Source organism: Cinclus cinclus, chromosome 7 (genome assembly GCF_963662255.1).
Source record: "Cinclus cinclus chromosome 7, bCinCin1.1, whole genome shotgun sequence".
Lineage (NCBI taxonomy): Eukaryota > Metazoa > Chordata > Aves > Passeriformes > Cinclidae > Cinclus > Cinclus cinclus.
The window spans coordinates 2,271,443-2,293,040 of record NC_085052.1 but is presented as its reverse complement, the minus strand read 5'-3'; the positions used below and the strand labels follow the sequence as shown (position 1 = coordinate 2,293,040).

Genomic DNA, 21,598 nt, shown 5'->3' with positions numbered 1-21,598 from the left:
AAAAAACCCCAGCTCGAGCGTAGAATGGCTAGAATTTTTAACTCTGAATGTAAATATGCTTTGGAAATTATTTTTTCCACCCCCTCACCACCCAAATCTTTCACTGATGGTGCTGGGTTTGTCTTTATAAGCATTAGCCCTGGCTAACACCCCCAGAGCTGCTTCTGTTGTTATATTTGCCAAGAAAATTTTGGAGTATCTGAACCACGATTTGCAAAAGTTCCTGGGATTTTCTGGTTTGAAATCTGAGCTTCACATTTGTCTGAGTGCCCCTTGCTGCAGGAATCAGGGACCTGTTGGGCAGCACCTGGCTTGGCTCAGAGACCAAATTTCTCTCAGAACTTCAATTTTTTTTTTTTTCTGTCAGCTCTGCACTTGGCCCATTTGAAGCTGCACCCCCAAAGTGAATTTCTTTTTCAGGAGGGAGAAGATTTATTTCTCTAAATCAAATTAAGCAGTTGGATACATGTTGGTGCCAGTTTTAAACCCATGGGAATCCAAGTTTTTCATACCAGTTTTGCTCTCCTATGCAGAATTTCTGAATCTTTAGTGTTGCAAAAGCCCTCAAAGATTGAGTCCAACCCTAAACACTTTAAATCAAATCCTGAAGTACTTATGAACTATATTTATTTTACTTTTGCTCTTGTTTTTACTGTTTTCACTGCCATGGCCCCAGGGGATGCTGCTCCTGACAGGACCTGCTCTGGTACAGCAAGAAAAAAAAAAAAAAATTATGTTTTTTTTTTTTTTTTCTGAAAAGCAGTGGCTGGAAGAGCTCTGGCAGAGGCAGGGAAAGGGCATTTTAATGATTACATTTCATTACCTCACTGATGTCACCTAAAATCCTCACTCTTCACACCCTCAAACTAATGGGAGGCATTAAAGGAGCTTCAGCGGGCCCAGAGTGGCCCAGGCTTGTAGCAAATGCATCAAAAAACAAAAAATAAATCACTGAATAATTAAGGCTGGAAAAGGCTTCTGAAATTATTGAGTCCAACCATTCCCCACCACTGCCCCTTGTCCCCAAGTGCCACCTCCACAAGGCTTTGGAACAGAGCTGGCCCAACAGCCTGCAGCTCATTGCAGAGGGGAAGCAGAATGGAAAAAATAAATAAATAAAATTAGATTTTTCAGTGCCCAAGGCCAGGTTGGACACTGAGGCTTGGAGCAACCTTGGACAGTGGAAGGTGTCCCTGCCATGGCAGGGGGGAATGGGATGAACTTTAAAATCCCTCGTGAGCCTTTGATTCTGTGATTTTTCCATCCCAGACCCATTCCTAGTGGGTTTCTACTTTAGAAAAAAAAAAAAATAAAATATATAGGGAGCTTTGGGAAAGCATTTTCCAGTTGGGAAAAGTATTAATGGAGAGTTGTAAAGCTCCAGCAGCAGAAGCTGAGCTGTCCTGGAGGGGCTGTCGTGGTTCCAGGGAGGGCAGGAGAGGTGGGGGAGCATCCCATGGATGTCAGGAGAGGAAGCCAAAGCAAAAAATCCATTTATAAAACCAGCCCACGGTGCAGTTCTGACTGACTGGGCTTTTTCTTGTTCTCAGGACAAAGAAGAGTTATGTCCTCAGTGAGATTTAATTCCTGTCCTGCCTTCCCTGACAGCATCCCCTGGCATTTCCCTCGGTGCTGCTGAGAAATGTCCCTCAGGAAGGGGATCCTGTCACACAGCCTGCAGCTCTGCTGGGTTTGTGGTGACCTCTGGTGAAACCTGCCAGCAAAAGGAGCATCAGCTGCACTTGGCTGGTGATAAAAACATCCCCAAAACTGCACAAGGATGGTTGTGATGCACAGGGTCCATGCAGGCACACCTGGTTGCTGTGGGATCCCCAAAATCCTGGACGCAGCCAGGGACACCATTCCTTCCTGAGCCTGACTGGGATTAGCTGCTGTTGCAATGAAGTGGGTGGGATTCAGTTCTTTTCCATGCAGGAAAAGCCCCTTCTTCATTCACAGAGTTGATATTTATGGGAAATATCAGGAGCACTGTGTTGAACCCAGCTGGTCAGGAATGCGATGAATGAAACTCAGTTCACTGGTTGGTAAGGGCTAGGGAACGTATTCTTATATATTCAATATATATTATATATTCTTAAATATATTCTATTACATTTTCTCTCTCCAGATATGTTTACCTGTTTTCTTCACTGATTCTCATGGGACAGATTTCTTGTTTTTGCAGGTGTAGACTGTTTTTCTCTAAAAGAATAGTTTGTGTTAAGTGTCTGTTCATTCCTCTCATTTTTCCTTATAGGAACTTACAGGCCTGTTAGGAATTCAGCAGAGCAAGGCCTGGTTTTAAAAGGCCTTTCTTTTATAATATCTGTGTGAAAGAAGCTGCCACACAAACCAGGCTTTAGCTTTGCCTCCAACAATGATTCCATCCATCATTTCTGCCTTCCCTGCTCTCCACAGCTCTGGGAGGGTGGCAGTGCTGCCCTGCAGCCTCTGCCTGGTTGTTCCTCCTCTTCTTCCATTTTTTTGGGGGGTGGAATAAAAACCCTTCAGCACTTCCAAAGTCCTGTTGCTCCAGCAAGGAGCTGGCAGCAGATCCCAGCTCATGGGAAGATTTCTGGAAGGTTCATTTCATGTGAGCAGCCACAGAATTTGTCCAACCAGTTTTTGTAGAACTGACTCCTTGCAAACATTGTGGAAGCAGGTATTTGGCAGAGCAAGTAAAAGTTGTGAGAACTCCATTCCTGTCAGTGCTGGGGTATTTATTCATCCAGTCCCTGTGTGAAATGCCTTCATTTTCCAGCACTTCCTGGGATAATGTCACTTCATTCTGAAATTTGTTTTTATGGGTATGGTTTTGCACCATTTTTTTGCATTCTGGTTTGTTGGAATTAGTGCATTTAGCCTCGTGCTCGGGCTGTTGATAAAGTGCCTGGAGAAATGGAAATCAAGCTGCTGCAAATCCCAGAACCATATTTTAAAGGATGTTGCTGCCAAATGCTTTACCCAAGCTGGGGGCAGAGGTCTCATCTGGGGACATTTTTCTATGTCAGTGCTTTTTCTGACTTTCTCCTTGTAATGATTTCTCCTCAATTATTTGACAGGCACTGTGAGTCCAGTTGCTGAAATCCTGGAATTTTCCATCATAATTGAACCTGCATCCAACTAAACATCACCTGAGGAATCCTGAGCTCCCAGCCTGTCACAGCTCCTGCCACAGCAGCCTCCTGCTCTGTTTTTTCCTGTTCCACAAGAAAAGGAGACCGAAAACCTCTTCTTTCCAAGGTAATTCCTTCCATTCACGCTTTTCTAGCTGCAACCTCCCACTCAAAACATGTCCATCCCCATTTTTGTGGGCATTAGGGATGGATGGGGATGGATGGGAATGACAAATGGACAGACAAATGGAGCCCTTCATGGGCCTGGTGTAGGAATTAGTTGGAATTGCTTGTCTGAGCACAAAATCATTAAAACTGAGGAGCTGCAGTCTTTGTGGGAGTGTTTTTGCTGTTCTCTGCTCCTCCAGGACAGGTCTGGATCAAACAGAGTTGTACTGGCACAGAGAAGTTCCATGCAATGAGATGTGAACGTCACAAAGCAAATCAAAGCATTGCAGTGATCCTAATTATGAAAAAAGGAATGTGGGCCCTGCAAGGAGATGTGAAGATAAATCCTGGAGTGCAGGAGAAATCACACAGACTTAGAAGCAAATAAAGGGTTCCATAATGCAGAGACCCTGTTTGAAATTTTAATCTCAAATAATTGAGGCACTTGATTTACAACTGGATATTGTCCCAGGCTTTTCCAAAGATTCCTGAAGCTCTCAGTGATTCCACGAAGGAAAATCTGATATGTTTGTACACATTTGGGCTCTCTGGTTGCCAAATTTAAATCCTCTTTTGGGCCAAGACACAGGACTGGGATGTGCACAAAAATGTCAGGCACGGGACTGGGATGTGCACAATAAATATCAATTTGTGTTTTCCACTTAACACAGAATAAAATAATGCAGAAAGCCCTAAAGCCTGAAGTGCTGATGGGTTTTTCCAGGGGCAAAGACAGACAAAAGAACATGGAGAATTTTCCAGCAGCAGCCCCAAGGCAGCAGAATCACCTTTTATTTCCAAGGATGTTTCAGTCCAGGCATTTTTTCAGCTTTCTGTGCAGCAGAGCAGGAGAGGGGAGCAGTGGATGTGATGTAAAGGGAACCTGTGGGGATTTTTAGGGTGTTTATCCAGAATTCTCCCTGGAAAGTCCAGGTGACCTGCTAACCCTATGAGATGGACACAGGCTGCTTCTCCATTATTTCATGATGTGCCAGTGCATTGCTCTCCTTAAAAAAATGTGTAGGGACAATTATTTGCAGCAAAAAAAAAATTAAAAAAAATACGTAGCTATAAAAAAAAACCACAACAACAACAACAACCTGTGGCTTGTCCCACACTATGTGAAAGCCTTTTATCTGGGTACTTGACATTCTGTTTACTTGCTCAGCTTCATCACAAAACATTTCCTGGTGAAAAACTAGAGAATTGCTCTCCAGATCTATTTTGTTTTAATTTTTTTTCCCTTGACACGGGATCTGTGCCTCCTGGGGAAACAGTAATTTTCTCCTCTGCACTGAAAAACTCCTCTGCTAGAGCTTTGTGGTGAGATCCTCTCTGCTGGTGGTGTGGAGCTCTCACACAGTGTTTGAGCTTCTGCTTTCAGGAGGGGAAAAAAGAAGAGAAAACTGAATTTGGGGACTCTGCTATGACAATTCAGGTGCAGTGATTTCTGCTGTGGGATGGATTTAGTGCAGTGGCTTTGGCAGTGCTGGATGGAGTTTGCTTGGAGTGCCTAAAGAGATGGAAAAAATGGATACAATTCAGTTTGGTGCGATCCCTGGCACTGCTGCACTGTGGTAATATCTTGGAGATGTGTTTGGGTTTAAAATGAGCCTTTCCTTTCCTTTCCTTTCCTTTCCTTTCCTTTCCTTTCCTTTCCTTTCCTTTCCTTTCCTTTCCTTTCCTTTCCTTTCCCTTTCCCTTTCCCTTTCCCTTTCCCTTTCCCTTTCCCTTTCTTTTCCCCTATTTTTTCCGTTTATTATTTCCCTTTCTTTTCCTTCCCAATCCAAGGGGGTTGGTTGGTAACAGGACACATAAACTCCTGTATTCTCCTAAAGTGAAATCCATGGCACATTCACCTGTGATGAGATTAATTTCACTCCACTCATGATTAACATTTTCTCCAGAAACAACAAAAAAAACCAAAACAAACAAAAAAAAAGTCCAGGCCATTACACTTGAAATATATGTTAGGAATTTGAATTTTCTTTGAGCAGTTATGAAGGAGCTGAGTGTGTTTCTGCAGTGCTTGGTGTCAGCTGGATGCAGCAACCCTTGGTGGTGACCCAGCCAAAACCCCAAGGCTGCCTTGCCCTGATCATCTGAAGCTCCAGATTACTTTTGGATGCTCAAAAATTTATGCACGTATATGTTTGTAATAAAGAAAAAAAAAAAAACAACAAAAAAATAAAACCCATTAGGAATGGAAGACAATTATATTTTGCTGTTCTACTTAACAAGGAAGATGCTGTATAAATTAGTAAGGATGTGTATAAACACAATTTAATAAATGTGAGAAGAAATGGGGAGTTTATGGCTCTGTGCAGTGTAATTATGTTTAGATGAGAATGAGCACCATAAATTGAGCAGGGAGTGGAATTCTGGATTCTGGGGGTGAACAGGAGCCCATGAGACAACAGGGGAAGGGTTTTGGTTTGGATTTTTGAAATGAAGGATTGGAGGAAAAAAAAAAAATCAAAACAGGATTCTCCTGAACTGGTGCTGCTGCAATTTGCTGTTTAATCCCAGAACCCCAGACTGGTTTGGATTGTTGGGACCTTAAGGCTCATCCAGATCCAGCTCCCACTGTCCCAGGTGCTCCAACCCCAATGTCCAACCTGGCCTTGGGCACTGCCAGGGATCCAGGGGCAGCCACAGCAAATCTGGGAATTCCATCCCAGCTCCTCCTGCCCACCCTCCCAGGGAATAATTCCTGTCCAAAATCCCATCTAAATTTACCCATTTTCAGTGGGAAGCCATTCCCTGTGTCCTGTCCCTCCATCCCTTGTCCCCAGTCCCTCTCCAGCTCTCCTGGAGCCCCTTCAGGCTCTGAGCTCTCCCTGGATCCTTCCCCTCTCCAGGTGAGCACCCCCAGCTCTCCCAGCCTTTTGTTGAGACACTTTTCTCTTCCATTGAACCCTTTTTTCTTCCACTTTTCCATGCATCTGAACGGGATGATCCCAAGGATTCCTTTACCACCCCTGCTTGTCCCTTTCTGACCCTTCCAGGGGAGGGAGGCTGGGACTGGAGCACCTCACCCCAGAGGGATGAGCACTCAGAGGGAAGAGCAGAACATTCCCTGCTGACCCCAGGAACTGCACACAGACCCTACAAAGACCTTGTAGCTCAGGATTCAAATCCTGCAGGGATTTCAGGCTCTCTTGTTTGGCTCCAAGGTTTTCTGAGCAGAGGAGTGGCTGCAGTCTGTGCCCCGAGAGCCTCGAGCACGAGCTGCAGATTTTTAGCATCTCTTGCAAAGCCTGGATTTTCTCTCTGTTTCCCTGTGTTGCTTCCCTGCCCATGACCTAAATTATGAGGAGAAGATATTAAAGCCTGGATTTTAACTTAAGAGCTGACTACACCCACAGGAGAAATTAAAGCCCAGTGTTGTTTTTTGATGGAAGGTAAGCAAGCAGTGAAATGATGTTTCTTTCCTTGTCTAAATGCTGCCAGCAACAGGACACTTGGAGCAATATCCTGCTTTTCTTTATGGCTTTTTATCCTCTAAAATCAGGCTAATACCCCAACCATATTTCCATGGCAGGGGGTTGGAACAAGAAGGTTTTTAAGGTCCTACCTGGTGCTCCTGCTGTAAGTATTGAATCCATTCTTTCTTAAAACAGGCCAAAAACTATCTCAATTTGCAAATATTTAATCTAAATAAATGCTCTGAGTCCCTGAGTAACCCCATCTCCTTTGATTGTAGCTCCTTTATCTCTACTCAGCCAATTCTTCCACCTGCTGGTAATATCCTAATGGGTTGAAGTTCGGTGTCCTCAGCTGAGGAATGAGGTGCTCCAATACTCTGGCTGTGACCCATATTTACTCTTTTGGGGCAGAAAAAAAACCCATATTTAGTCTTTTTGGGCAGAAAAAACCCCCCATATTTAGTCTTTTGGTTGCTGCTGGCCCATGAGTGACTTTACATTGGATTTATCCCTGTGAAAGGAGCAGGATTTGATTCCTGCAGGTTCCTCCGTGTCAGGATTCTCTCCCAGACAAGGTGCCAATGGTGTATCCAAGGTAGAGGTGTGGAATGCATTCCATTGATCCCAAGGAGAGGTTTCCCAGGCAACTGGAACATCTTCATCCACAGGAGGGAGTGGGGCCTGCCTGACCAGCCCTGCAGCAGATCCTCTTTGGATGAGTTTGGGATGTTTCCTCATCGAGTTAAGAGTATTCCTGGGTTGAAATTGTCCTGAATAAAGAAGATTTGACTGCTCAGGACATGCGGTGTGGGCACAGGCTGCTGGTTTGAGGACTGAGTGGGTGCTCCGGGCACAGGAATCCCAGCTCAGGGGCAGCTGGGCCAGGGCTGCCCTTCCCTGCAAAGAAACAGCAGTGAGAAAAGAGAGAAACACCTCATGGCTGAAAATAAGGGGGGGAGAAGTCTCTGGGAGGATCTTCTTGTGGCCTTTCAGTGCTTAGAAGGGCTACAAGAGAGCTGGAGAGGGATTTTTTTAAAAGAGCAGGTAGTGATGGGGAAATGGGAAATGGCTTTGGACTGAAAAATATTAAGGTTGGATGGGATTTTGGGGGGGAATCCTTTCCCTGTGCGGGTGGTGAGGTCCTGGCACAGAGGAGCTGTGGCTGCCCCATTCCTGGGAAGTGCCCAAGGCCATGTTGGAGCAACGTGGGATGGTGGAAGGTTTCCCTGCCCATGGCAGGGGGTGGAATGGATGAGGTTCAAGGTCTGTTCCAACCCAAACCAGTCTGGGATTCTGTGAAAACATCACTTCATGCAACAGAAAAAAAAACCCCACAGTAAATACATTTTGTTTTGGTTCTCTGTCCATTCTGGCAGCAAATGGCACTGAGCACAGAAGGACAACAGGGAACATGAACTCTACATGAACACGGTTGTTCTTCCAAGTCCCTCCCCAGCCCCCCTTTATGCTACTCTACCCCAAATGTGCCAGTGAGGTTTGGGGAGAGCTTCTAGGTTGGGATATAGCCCTGGACAACACAAAGTTACCCAGGCCTGTGTTTCCCATCGCTGACATTTGGATCAGAAATTGCCAATTTACAGCCTGTGAACTGCAGGGACTGCAGAGGGGCTCGATGTGGCTGCAGAAGAGTTTGGCACTGAGAGCACAGACACTGGGATTGAGCAGGAAACCACAGCAGGGCTGAGCTGTGACTCGTTCCAGGGAGATGGAGAACTCGGTGCTGAGGCTGGTGGATGTGCAGATGTGGGGCCACGGCAGGGCCGTGCCCCGAGGCTGTAACACTTGCAGGGAGCACATGTTGGGGGCTCTGCCCTTACAACAGGAGCCTGGGATGAGCTGGAGCAGAGTATTTTTAGCTGCTGTCCTGCTGGCTTAGGCACTGCTGATGTTATGGAGTTTGGCAAGGCAGAGAAATGTGGGGTTATTTGAGTTTCAAGGGATCTCTTGTCTGCCATGTGGTCGTGGTTCCTGCTGTGGTGGAAAGGCTGGGAGCTGTGGGAGCTGCTCATTCATAATTTGTTGTGGTACTTGGAGCTTCTCCCACCTCCTGAGGCCATGCTGAAGGGCAGGAGCCGTGTCGGAGATCCCTGAGCCAGAGGATCCTCAGGAAGCAGCAGGAGAAGCATCCCCTTATCCCTGGGCACATCCCTGAAAACCCAAACCCCGAGACAGCCACCAATCATTCAGGAGTGTTAATTCCAGAGTGCTCCCGGGGCTTCCTGCTTTTCCAGCAAGGCCTCAGCCCCTTTGAAAGCACTGCCCTGTCTGTCCTCACCCCTCCCAGCGCAGCCCTTTTTGAGCAGTGCAGTACTGAATCCATGCTGTCATTTCAGCAGTGCACTCGAGCTGGGAACTGGGTTTCAAGGCTGAACCTTCCCTGCTCCAATGAAAGGCTGGGCTGTCAGCAGGCAGGAGCTGGGGAAGGGAAAAGGCAAGGGGGAAAAGGGAAGGGGGAAAAGGGAAGGGGGAAAAGGGAAGGGGGAAAAGGGAAGGGGAAAGAGGGAAGGGGAAAGAGGAGAAAAAAAGGGGAAAAAGGGGAAAAAGGGGAAAAAGGGGAAAAAGGGGAAAAAGGGGAAAAAGGGAAGGGAAGGGGAAGGGGAAGGATCCCTGAGGTTTTGAGCACTGCACGTTTGCTCCTGGCAGTCGGAGCAGTGCCAAGTGCACAGAGAGCTGCTCCTTTCCGTGTCCTGTGCCTCCAGTGCTTGTCCTGAGGGACTGGAGCAGGGAAAGGCTGTGGTGAGGAGCTGGGGAATATCCCCTGTCCTGCCTCAGGGACCAATCCTGACCCTCAGCAACTCTGGCCTTTTCTGTTCCCCAGAGAAGGGGATGAGCTTTTCTAATATTGGATTTTGTGTTTATTCAGATTAATCTGTGCTCTTGATTAAGAAGTAGCAGTTGATTACCTGCAAATGTGGCAGCTGTGGGGAGGGGTAAAAACGCTGAAGACCCTGATGCTAAAAGGGGAGCTCAGAGGGTGGAGAGGGGAGAGATGAGCTTTGCAAATCAGGTCCTGATGCAAGTAATAGAAGAATAAGGGAGCCAGGTATCACAGAATCATAAAATTATCAGATCATGGAATGGTTTGGGTTGGAAGGGACCTCAAACACCCCCCACTGTCCCAGGCTGCTCCAAGCCCTGTCCAGCCTGTCCTTGGACACTTCAGGGATCCAGGGGCAGCCACAGCTTCTCTGGGCACCCTGTGCCAGGACCTCCCCACCCTCACAGGAAAGAACTTCTTCCCAATATCTGAGCTAAACATGCTTTTCCCCTTTTCCTGTGACTCCCTGACCTCATTAAAAGTCCCTTTGCAGCTCTAACTTCCAGAGGAGTTACATCAAGCCTTGAGACATAATTGGGCACAAAGAAATCCTTGCACAGAGCAGGAGAAATCCAGCCAGCTGCAACAGGCTTTCAGTGAGGAGACAGAAACTTCTGTCTTGTGCTGTGGGATATTTTGGGATGAAGCCTTTTAAAGGAAGGAGAGAACACAAGGAGGAATCAGGATCATGTTCAGACAAAAGGCACCGATTTGTTTGATGGCCGCATTCCCTTTCTCTTGCTTGAGGACCAAGCAACCAAAGTCACCAAGAACTGATCCAGACCTGGCATTTCCAGAGCCTGCAGAGCGAGGCAGACTCACGGATTTTATCTTCCCACCAGCAAATTTTAAAACCCATCTTGCTGCTGGGGCTCAGCTCTTATTTGTTTGCTGTTCAGCGAGTCCTTATGGAGAGGATCCTTCTTTTCAAAAGGCTTTTGCAGGAAAGGATCCTCCTTTAAAGAGGCTGCAATATCCTTGTTTATTGAAGTGGCACAGCCAAGTCGAGAGAAAGCAGCAGCGAGCTAAAAGAGCAGGAGGGACAGATGGAAAGCACTCTGCATTTTGGAGAAGAAAAGGTGTGTCCTCTCACCTCCTCCACATGATGAGTGTTGTTCCAGATGTAGCCACTTATTGCCTAAAGGTATTTTAGGTCTGGTGTCACAAATTCAAGCTGGCATTTTACCCTTCTGCAGAAATGCCAAGAACTGATCTGAGGAGCAGCTGATGATGCTCCCTCCCAAATGCTGCCTGTCCAGGAGGAAATGGAGTCACCCCGAGAGGTGAGGTGGAGATTTGTTCATCATTCTCAGCCAAATGAGAGTTCCCTTTGCTTCTCACAGCACTGATCAGCCCAGGTTTTGGTTTGTTTCTTTTTTTGGTTTTTGTTGGTTTTTTATGTTTGTTTGTTTGTTTTTTTGTGTTTTGTTGTTTGTTTTTTTTTTCCCAGAGTTGGGATTGAATGCTTGACAGACAGTATTTCTTGTTTGGCCTTAGATGTTTATTAATTTTTATTTATATTACAGTGAGTCCTACAGCACTTGTAGCTAACAATCTAAAAATGGAGCCCTATCTCTTCTCTCTCTTTACAAGGCCTTTTAAGGCTAAACTGTCCAATTAAGAATGGACACCTGAATTCTTTTTACTTTTAATTTAAAAGTTCGAAAGGTCACTCACACCCATGAAGAAGAAGGTGAAGAAGAAAGACAAAACTACCCTAAAACTGCCCTAAAACCTCCATCTTGTTCTCTATATATGACTATATTCTAAAACCTCAGATTCTGAGTTTTCCACCATGTGGCACTACACGCCTCTATTCAAACTACACACCCATGATCCCAGTTCTGTCATTCCATTTTGGAAGCCTTTTCCATGGCCTCAGGTCAAAAGCAGTGTTTTCCTGGGGGTCAGTGCCTGTCAGCACAGAAAGTCTCAAATTTTCAGTTTCCTGGGTTCCAACAGCCCAGGAGTGTTTGTAGGGATAAAGAGAAATCCTCCTGGCAGTGCTTTGCACCCAGCTGAGCTGTTCTCCAGGGCAAGGACACTCTGGATTGCACAGAAACCTGCTCAGGGATGAGCAATTCCCCCTTTGTGTCCAGCCTGTGATTCTGAGTATCCTTAGGAGCATTCAGCATCCTCCGTGTCCCTCACTGACCCTGCAGTTATGGATCCACAGGTTTGTGTCCCAAAACCTCCCAGCATAATTCCTTGCCCTACCTGTGCTGCCAGAACTGGGTTTTCCCTCCACTGCTCCCTTTCTCCCATTCCCAGATGACACAGTGCTGGTGGTGTGACATCCCAAGGACTTGGGGAGCAGAAACAAATGGGTTTGTGCTGGGAAAACTTGCAGACTTGCTTGAGTCATGTTATCCCTACAGAAAATATTGGATAGGTTTTCATATGTTTTTTTGTTTTTTCTTAGCCTTATCTGTGGGAGAACCTTGAGGTGCAATAAAATCCATTAAAAAATTGTGCCCTCCAAAGCCACCCAGCTCCTTCTCCCTATTCCTTGCTATTTATAATATTTATGTTAGCTTTCCTTGACTCCTTTAAAGTTTGATCCCTTTAAAGTTTGATCTCTTCCTCTAAAGTCACATCAGACTTTCCTACATCCTCTTCTCCTGTCTCTCCTCAAAACCCTTCACCTTTTCTTGTCTATCCTGGCTCTTTTCTCTTTCTGGCTTCTCCTTCAACAACTATTCAGCCTTTCTCAGATCATTGAGATCTTTGTTGCATCCGAGCAGGAATTTGGGTTTGGCTTTGACAGGTGTCTTTTTAGCTCAGCACTGACATATTTTCTTTGGCAGCCACTTCCTGCAGGATCTATTTGAGAGATTTCTGAGTGCATAAATTACGTTGGCACCCGCAAATCAGCGTAGCAAAAATGTTAATTACCTCCACTTTTCCTCTGCTGAGCCTCCCCTTAACGATATGAGCAACTTTTGTCTGCTCTGCTTTTCTCTTTCTTTTCTTTTACCTCCAGATGAATTCTCAGAGGGCTCTAACACTTGGTGGTGGTGCAGGAAGGGTTTTATTTCATGCTGTGCTTCATGCAGGTTGTTTTTTCTGGAGGCATGCTAAGGAACCTGACCAAAAAAAAATAAAAAAGAGCAAGGGATCCATAAATTAGAGACATTTCCTGCTGTGTTCCAGTTTGTTTTGGCCAAAAACTTCATTCCTGCCACTTCACACGGGCTCCAAGAGTGTGGGGACACCAGCAGGGTTGGGGACACCAGCAGGGTTGGGGACACCAGCAGGGGCTGTGTGACCCTCTGTGCCCTGGCACAAGGCCCAGGAGGTGCCAGGTGCTGTGGGATGGGGGGAGTGGTGACATTTTCTATCACCACTCTGGATTCAGTTTGGGACACGTGCTGGGAGTGGGGTAAGGAGCTCGTGCTGCCTCTGCCCACGCCAGCTCTGACTGTAACCAGGAAAAGGAATTTATAGATTTAGAGATGATGATTTAGACTTTAAAATCCTGGGGATGGCGACTGTGAACACAGCCCACGATTCCTGTGTGATGTAGGATCAAAAAATGGGATTTTGGAGCTAATTTTTCCCCCTGGCATGGGAGGATCCAACTGCAGCTTCATCCCCTTTGCCGTGACAGTGACGTGCACAGCCCCAGTGATGCAGGAGTTCCAAAATCCGGTGGCCATGAAGATCCCGAGGTTCAGAGTGCCCACAAATCCTGGGCTCCGTTCCTTCCATCTCCTGACAGCTCTTGCTGCTCCCCTCCTGCCTGCTGAGCATCCATCCAAAAACCCGAAGCTGTGGAGAAGGGGGCAGGACTGGCAGTGCTGCTCCTGCCTTGAATGCTTTCTGATTTTCCTTCTGTCACAGATCAAACCTGTGCGTCAGAGGGGGCCCGAGCGCTGCTGGCTCAGGCTGTGAGGACAGCGGTGTCTGAGTGGAATTGCATTGAGAACTGGCTTTTAGAGGGGAGCCATGCATCTTCCCAGGCAGGGCACGGTGCCAGGGCTCAGCAGAGGAGCTGTCCCTGCCTGCAAGGAGCTCGAGCGGTGTCTCACTTACAGGGCTTTGCTCCACAGGCAGAATTCAATAAACAGCTCTGTCCTTCTGGAGAACCTCCAGGGCTGGAACACGCAGCTGCTTGTGCACAGGCCTGAGAAAACGCGTCCCTGAGCCTTGGTGAGGTCATTGCCTCCTCCCCAGAGAGCTCCGTGCAGGCTGGCTCGGGAGCCAGGTGAATGGCACAGGGGACAGACTCGGCCCCAGGCACGGGTGCCACGTTCTTGGGCACAGTGCGGATGGGCAGGCACTGCCCAAATGTCTCAGGGCAGCGGGGGGACAAAGCTGAGCCTCCCCCAAGCTGCATCGTCCTGCCTTAGAGCCCCTCACCCCTGTCAGTCAGAGCCATTCTCCTCCTGGATCAAGAATCCTGCAGTGGGTTGGGACAAACCTCAAAGCCCTTCCAGTGCCACCCCCTGCCACGGTGGCTCCAAGCCCCATCCAGCCTGGCCTTGGACACTTCCAGGGATGGGGCAGCCACATGATGCCCAGTTTTTAGGGGATTAGAGATCTCCATGGCAGGGAAATGCCCCAAATCAGTCAGGTGTATACACAGCAGCCCCTTTGTGCCTCTGTAGGTGGCATCTCCTGGTGCAGGTGAAAAGTTTGGCTGTGTCCCCTTGCAGCAGTGAGAGCACAGAGGGAATGACCCAAGGAATGAACTTTCTGCTCTCTGTGTGCCTTCTCTCTTTGTGTCTTGCTGGGATTTTCTATTCTCACCGAGTCAGAAGCAGGTTTATGTGCTGAGAGCATGATTGATTTCAGGCTCGCACCTTGCAACAGTCTGAAAGCAAACCACGCTGGCTTTTGGCTTTCTTGATATTCTCAACAGCAAGAAAAAAAAAAATTGAGCTCAGAACAAAATATCCCAGCAGCTTTCTCCAGCAAAGTGGTGCTGAGGTTTCCCTGGGAGTGTCCCAGAAGGAAACAATGAGATTTTGAACCTTGCCTTTATCAGGAGCTGTGGTTTTACAGCTTTTGGGGTTGACAGGTTTTAGTTTGTTAATTAATTTTTTTTTGTTTGATCCCTTAGCAAAGTCCCACAATGCCAATTTAAAACACTTTGGGTTGACTACTGGGTTGGAGGAAGGAAATAGCGTGTTCTAAAGATTATAGGCTTATTAACCTCAAAACTTGGCAAGGTTTGATAGGCTCAGCTGTGAGTTTTATGTTGTTCCACGTGATTTTTAGGGGAAAACCAAAGGAAAGCAGCACTGAGGTTCAATACAGCATCCCTCCAACAAGGCAAGCAGAAGGGAAGAGGTGATATTGTTACTGATACTGCTGCTGATTTATTCTCAGAAAATACAAATTTTATGGATGCTTGGAGGTTTTATTGTGGTTCTTAATGATTCATTTGACCCCTGATGGCTGCCAGTGAACCCAACCCAGGGGCAGAGCCTCTGCAGACAGAGCAAAGACAGAAATGTCAATTGCCACTTGTTCTGCTCAACCTCATTCCTCCAAACCTGAAGTGGGAATATCTGGAATGGATCGAAATCTCCATCTATGCTTCATGCATGCAAATCACAAGTGTGTTGTGCTAAACTGCATCCTGAAAAGCTGGGGAAAAATAACCTCCAAGGAGTGAGAAGCAAACAGGAGGGTTTGAATGGTCAGGAAATCCCTTTGTGTGTGTGAGAGGGGTGGGCAAAGCCCTTGGGCCCCTGCTGGGGTGCTGATGTCTCCGTGGCTCTTGCCTTGGTGCCATCTGCATCTTGGATATTGGGAACATTTCTTCCCAAAAGGGGCTGTCCAGCCCTGGCAGGGGTGGAGTTCCAGTCCCTGGACTCAGTTTTAGAGGGCTTTTCCAACCCAAACCATTCCATGATCCCGTGGTTTTTCAGCTCCAAAGCAGTTTGTGATTTCTCACCTGGTCAAAACCGTTTTTTTAGAGGGATGTGAGGAAGGTGAGCACAGGAGGGACTGACCAGACCCAATGGGAGATCACCTGGCCCTCAAACAACTCACTATTTTAAAGAATTAAGTCAATAATGCACCAAAGTTTACCCAGAGAGTCTCAGGCTGAAGCTGGAAACCCTGAGCTTTAATCACCAGCCTGTTCTGGCCCCTCACCTCCCACAAAAAATATTGTGTGAAGGTTAATTTCAGATTAAAACAGAGCTGGACTAACTGCAGGCACAAAGAGAGCAGAGCTAGGCTGTGCTCAGGCAGAATCCAGCCCCAGGTGCTTTTCTTGGCAGCAGGAACACGGCCTAAATCCAAAATCCTTGGAGATGGAGGTCCTGGAGGAGTGGGAATGGGAGGTTCCATTCAAAGAGAGGATTTGCTCTCTCAATAAAAGGACTCAGGCTGGAAATGCAAATAGTCACCTGTTCCGATGGGTTTATAAAGGGTTTAAAGCTGCAGGCTCTAAATGACCAAATTTCATCCTCATTTCAGCCCTGGTGGGCCTGGAGAATCCTGAAGAGCTTCACCAGCAACCACAATTCTTCTTAAACCACTTTTTCTTTTTAAAAAGTCATTTCAGGCTGGATTTTGTCAACCACGACATGATCAGCACCACCATGATGAGGGAGAAATGGTCAATTACGAGCTGAGATCACACCAGGAATTTTTGTTTAAACCTCCTGAAGGTTCTTCCATGCCACTGGATTTCTCCTCACAGCTCTCTGTCTCCTGAAATGAAATGCACTTTTTCTAGAGACTGAATCACAGCACCATGGAATCATTGTGGTTGGAAAAGACCTTCCAGCTCATCCAAATGAGCTGAAATATTGCAGTGAAATTTGACATCATTTAAAACAGCTCAGGTCTCCCCAAAAACTCACACTAAGGTCCCTTCTGGAGCCCTTGCCTGTTGATTTTTCAGTGTAAAACCCAAAGGAAATGCAACATTTGGGATTTCTGCCTCATTGTGTGCATGTCTGACACTCCCTGGCTGACAAAATATGATCCTCAGTGTTTTCTTTAGAGTCCTGGATGGTTAAAGTTGGAAAAGCTCTCGTATCAGCGAGTCCAACCATTAATCCAGCACATTCCTGTGGATGTGGTGCTCATTCTCAGGAAAAATAAATGGAATTTAATGTTTTTCAGCATTCCCTGTGCAGCCCAACATTCCCAGGCCTTGTGGGGTTCAGCACTTTCACACCACTCTTGATAAATAAACCACAGAATCCTAAAAAATAAAAAAACCAAAACCACAGAAAACTAAAATACTGCACCATTAATTTGTTGCATCAACAGATGATGCTTTTAGACATGAATCATTTGCTGTGTTGCTGGAGATTAACAGAGTTTATTAATGAGATTAACAGACTTTATTAATCCTATAGAAGTTTGGATTGGCTGAAGTTAATGTGGGCTGACATATGGCTGCATAGTAGAAAGTAACGTCCAAAGAATTTTAATTGTCAGAAAAAAAAATCATTTGGTGTATTAAGAACTCAGCACATAAAAAAATAATGTTGGGGGGAGAAAAATAGAAAAAAAAAATATTGTTCTTTGTTTTGTGGCTGGTTTGAGTACAATAAGACTCCTTGGGGGACTTTCTACTTAAAATGCAATTTTAATGTTTCTCCTTCACTGCCAGGCTTTGCAAGGTCTCCACCTGATATATTGGAAGTGGTAACAAACTCTTAAGATGGATTTTTGAAATCTTGAGACCTCTGACCAGGCTTGCAGTGATGACACAGAGGTAACAATAAAACCACTTGAGAGACATTTAATGGGAGACTTTAAATGAAATCCCCTGGGTTGGTAACACGCTCTCCTGAGCGTGCTCTTGCCATTTTCCCATTTAACAAGAAGAAAAGGCCAAACAAGGAGCAATTAGTCAGAATAAAATCAGCTTTGATGACATTTTCCCTCCTGAACTCTGGTATAAAATGGTCACCTGAGGAAGAACTGAAAGGATGTGTGAGGAATTTGGATGTGGAGCTGCATGTTCAAACACACAGTGCTGGGTAAAAAATGAGCAGGTAAAGGCACCGCGGGGTTCTTGGTTACTCTCTGTTCTTATTTTGCTTGATTTTTGGTCCGAATTTTCATTAATCTCAGCTTTGCTTTGAAGTCTGTGCAGGTTAAACTTGGTTTTCATCCTGTGGATCTCCATGACGTTGGTGTGCTCGGGTTTCCCAGCTGGCCCTTCCATGGTAAGTCCCATTCCCTGATTCCCATTCCCATACTCCCAGACCTGTTTAGTTCCTCTTAAATTACTCCTTTATGTCAATTAATTTTATTTCCTTGATTGCTTCTTTGCTGCTGTGTTTTATTTTTTTTTTTTTATAAAATGAAAGAACTTGTATTAAAGCTATTGGTTAAATATTATTACCTAATTTTCCTGGAGCACAGCCTGATTTTTCCTGGAGTTATTAATAAAATGTGCAAGCCTCTGAAATGATCATGTGAGCAACTCAGTGCATATTTAATGTGGAGTGTGGGGAGCTGAAATCCTGGACAGGAGAGAGAAAAACACAAATCTCCTCTCCATTCAATCTGAATTCCTTGCATATCTCAAAGAGGAGCAATTAGATATATATGTATTAATTTCACTTATTGCTAGGGAGTTTGTCAATTAATTAACTTATTTATAATCAACTGATTTATTTAGACACAGCTGGATCTGAGTAGCCACATTTCCTAATGGATGGGATCTCTTTATGGCAATGATCTCACAGCTAAAAGGAGTTTAATTGCTTCAATAAATGTCAGAATGAAAGTTATTTATTCAGTAAATCTAGTGGAATAGCAGCTAAAAATTCAAAAGGGGAATTTCTCTGTGCCTGATTTGTTGGTTTTTATAGTTTTCTTTTTTTTTCCTTGCAAAAAATGTTTTCTCTTGGTAGGGAGAAAATTTAGTCTGGGAAATGCCTTGTCAGTGGCAGAAGGTGTTGGATGCAGAAAAAATCATTAAACAAACAAAAAAATTAAATTAGTTATCAGCATTAAACAAGAGCAATAAAACGCTGAATTAAAACAAAACCTAATGAAGTTAATGGCAATTTTAGCAACAATTCCAGGTGTTAGTCCTATGGCTTTGCATGGAATTTTTGGACATGGCAGAATAATCCTTTTAGATGGAAAATCAGCTGGAAAATCAGGATACGATGAAAGACACACAGAGCAACCATAGACAGACCAGGAAACGTTTTTATTTTATAAATCAGCAGTAATTAAATGCAGTTTATTTTAAGAGCTGTTAAAATATGTCAAAGTTTTTATGTAGTTGGCATTTTTTGTCCTATAGAGTGCAAATAAAAGGAATGCGTGCAAAGCCCTGGATTTTTTTCCAGACTTTTAAAAATTCCCATTACTATTTTCTCATTAATAGACTTTACTCAGAGCTGCATCCAGAACTGGTCATAATTATTGGAAAACCTCCTCCAAATTTTAGCTTTACAGATATTTTTGTTTTTTTCTTGCCTGTAATTTAAGCCTCGGAAGTTTACACAGGTTATAAAAAGCTGGTATTTCATTTTTCCCTGAAAAAAATCTCATTTTAGAGCAATAAACACCCATGTTGTTCCAAGGAAACTGTGTCACAGCTGGTCAGCATCACTGAAAACAATTCATATCATACCCTAAACATAATTGTATCAGTACTTTAGACCAGAAATGTATAAAAAACAATGAAAAAAATCTGATTTTGAACACGATAAATCCTTAGAAAATAACAGCTCATCCTTGTCATTCAAAGCATAAATTGCTTTTGTGTTTCTGCTTTGCTCTGTATCCTGAACAATCCTGGCAAACACACAGATCTATAATTTTATGTTCTCTTATCTGTTGGTTTTTGTTGTTTTTTTTTTCTCCTTGTTTGTTTGTTTGCCTTTAATCTCCAGAGCACCAACCCTTTCTATTTGACCTGCCAGCTGTTGGGGAAATGGGATTCGTGCCTGGTGCTGCTGAGCAGCTGCCTCTCCCAGGTGGGCAGGGATGAGGAGCTGCCTCTTGGGAAGCTTCTCCACAAAAGGTCCTTCCGCAACGGCGTCGGAGCGGGAATTAAAAAAACTTCCACACGAAGGGCAAAGTCCTGAGCAAATGTCCCAAAACCCGGCCCAGGTTTTGACATCTGAAGTTCCAGCTGTTGCTTCGAGTTCCTTTTGATGCTTTTCTCTGACAAAGCCACCACGTCTGGCCAAGTCTCCAGATGTTGATTTCCGAGCCCAGCGGAGCAGACGGGAGCGCTCGGGAAGGGCTTTGTTCCCAAAGTTACAGCAGCATAAAGTTTTGTCTCGAAATGAATGTTTTCATTTGCTTAATTTCCCTCCTTTGTCAGGCTACAGGTTTTAATCAAGTTGCTCTTTGATTAATACAGAGATAATCCCGTGCTTTGAGGAGATGTGTGCACACAGCCTGAGGGGAGGATGGAGGATGTTATTCCCAAAATCCCTCTTCTCTGCCGGGCACGAGGCATTCCTGTCCTTTCCTGTCCCAAATCACATTTACCTGAAGACAACTGGTAATTTCAATACTGTTTTAAAGTACATTTCATTTCAGATTTCCACTGGAATGAAGGGCCACCGGTGAGAGAATCAGGCCCTACTTGTAACTTCCACTGGCTTTTTAAAATAGTTATTTAACATGACTTTACAGGAAAAGGCAGGAAATAGTCTCCAGAGATGTCTCATCTCATATCCAGAAGAATCCTGGGAAATCACTCTAAGGCAGGGTACCAACACCACTCTCTGTGCCTGAATTAATTGACTTAGGCAGACAGCACCCAGCTGATGAAATGTGCCAAATCCGGAATTTTTTTATTTTTTTTTATTTTTTAATTTCTTGTTGGGGGAAAAAAAAAAAAGAGGAAGAAATCATTTGATGTGAAACATGTCGATGTGGTGTGGAGGGAGGGAAGGACACCTGAGGAGTTACACACGTGTGAGTTCCACTTGTGGCTGTGTCCCCTGAGTGTAACAAGCTGTGCCCTTGGCTTGAAAACGTGTCAGAGTGTCCCTGCAATGCCTTTTGCAATCAAAGCTGTGATATTAATTATAATAAATCACTCGACGGATGTTTTCTAATATTCCCCTGTTAAATGGTAGCTCAGGAGATTGTTTTTATCCCTACAGTGAGGGGGTTTGGTGTCATCACCTCTGTGACGCCCTCCCTGAGCTCATGGGGGAAGGTGAGCCCAGCACAGAGCTGTGCTGGTGGGACAGCATGTTCCTGGTGGGACAGCAGGTTTTTCTGGATGATCTCTGCCTGATCCAAGGAGATCAAACACATTCCTGCCTGTGTTCGTCCACAAAAAGCTGAAAAGTTTAACGCATCCTGGTTTTAAAGTCACTTAAACACTTGAGTTCCTTTGGGGTTGTCTCGAGGTTGCTGAGTTGAGTGGGAGCCATGGAACCCAGGAACCATGGAATCCCAGGAGCCATGAAATCTAAGGAAAAATGGAATCCTGGGAACCATGGGATCCTAGGAACTGTGGAATTCTAGGAAACCTAGGAACCATGAAATCCTAGGAACCATGGAACTCAGGAGCCATGGAACCTAGGTACCATGGGATCCCAGGAACCATGAAATCTAAGGAACAATGGAATCCTGGGAACCATGGGATCCTAGGAACTGTGGAATTCTAGGAAACCTAGGAACCATGAAATCCTAGGAACCATGGAACTCAGGAGCTATAGAACCTAGGTACCATGGGATCCCAGGAACCATAAAATCCTAAGAACCATGGGATCCCAGGAACCATGAAATCTAAGGAACAATGGAATCCTAGGAACTATGAAATCTAAGGAATCATGGAACTAAGGAACCATGGAACCCAGGAGCCATTAAATCTTAGGAACCATAAAAGCCTAGGAACCATGAAATATAAGGAATGATGGAATCCTGGGAACCATGGGATCCTAGGAACTGCGGGATCCTAGGAACTGTGGAATCCTAGGAACCATGAAATCTAAGGAACCATGGAAGCCAGGGACCATAAAATCCTAGGAACCATGAAAAATGCCTAAGGAGTGTGCTGGATATTTATTATCCTTGTGTCCTATCAGATGGGACCAAGCTCAGGATGGCACCGTGGTGACGCTGCAGCATGGCCC

At 45.2% G+C, this 21,598-nt stretch overlaps 1 protein-coding gene across 1 annotated transcript; it reads left to right on the top strand.

Moving 5' to 3' along the window:
• The first annotated feature begins 17,518 nt into the window (after positions 1–17,518).
• On the top strand, positions 17,519–19,582 carry NPS (neuropeptide S). Its single transcript, XM_062496791.1, has 2 exons — positions 17,519–17,698; positions 19,388–19,582. Exons 1-2 carry the CDS (start codon positions 17,657–17,659, stop codon positions 19,580–19,582), a joined length of 237 nt encoding a protein of 78 aa, XP_062352775.1. The 5' UTR covers positions 17,519–17,656.
• The last annotated feature ends 2,016 nt before the right edge of the window (positions 19,583–21,598 follow it).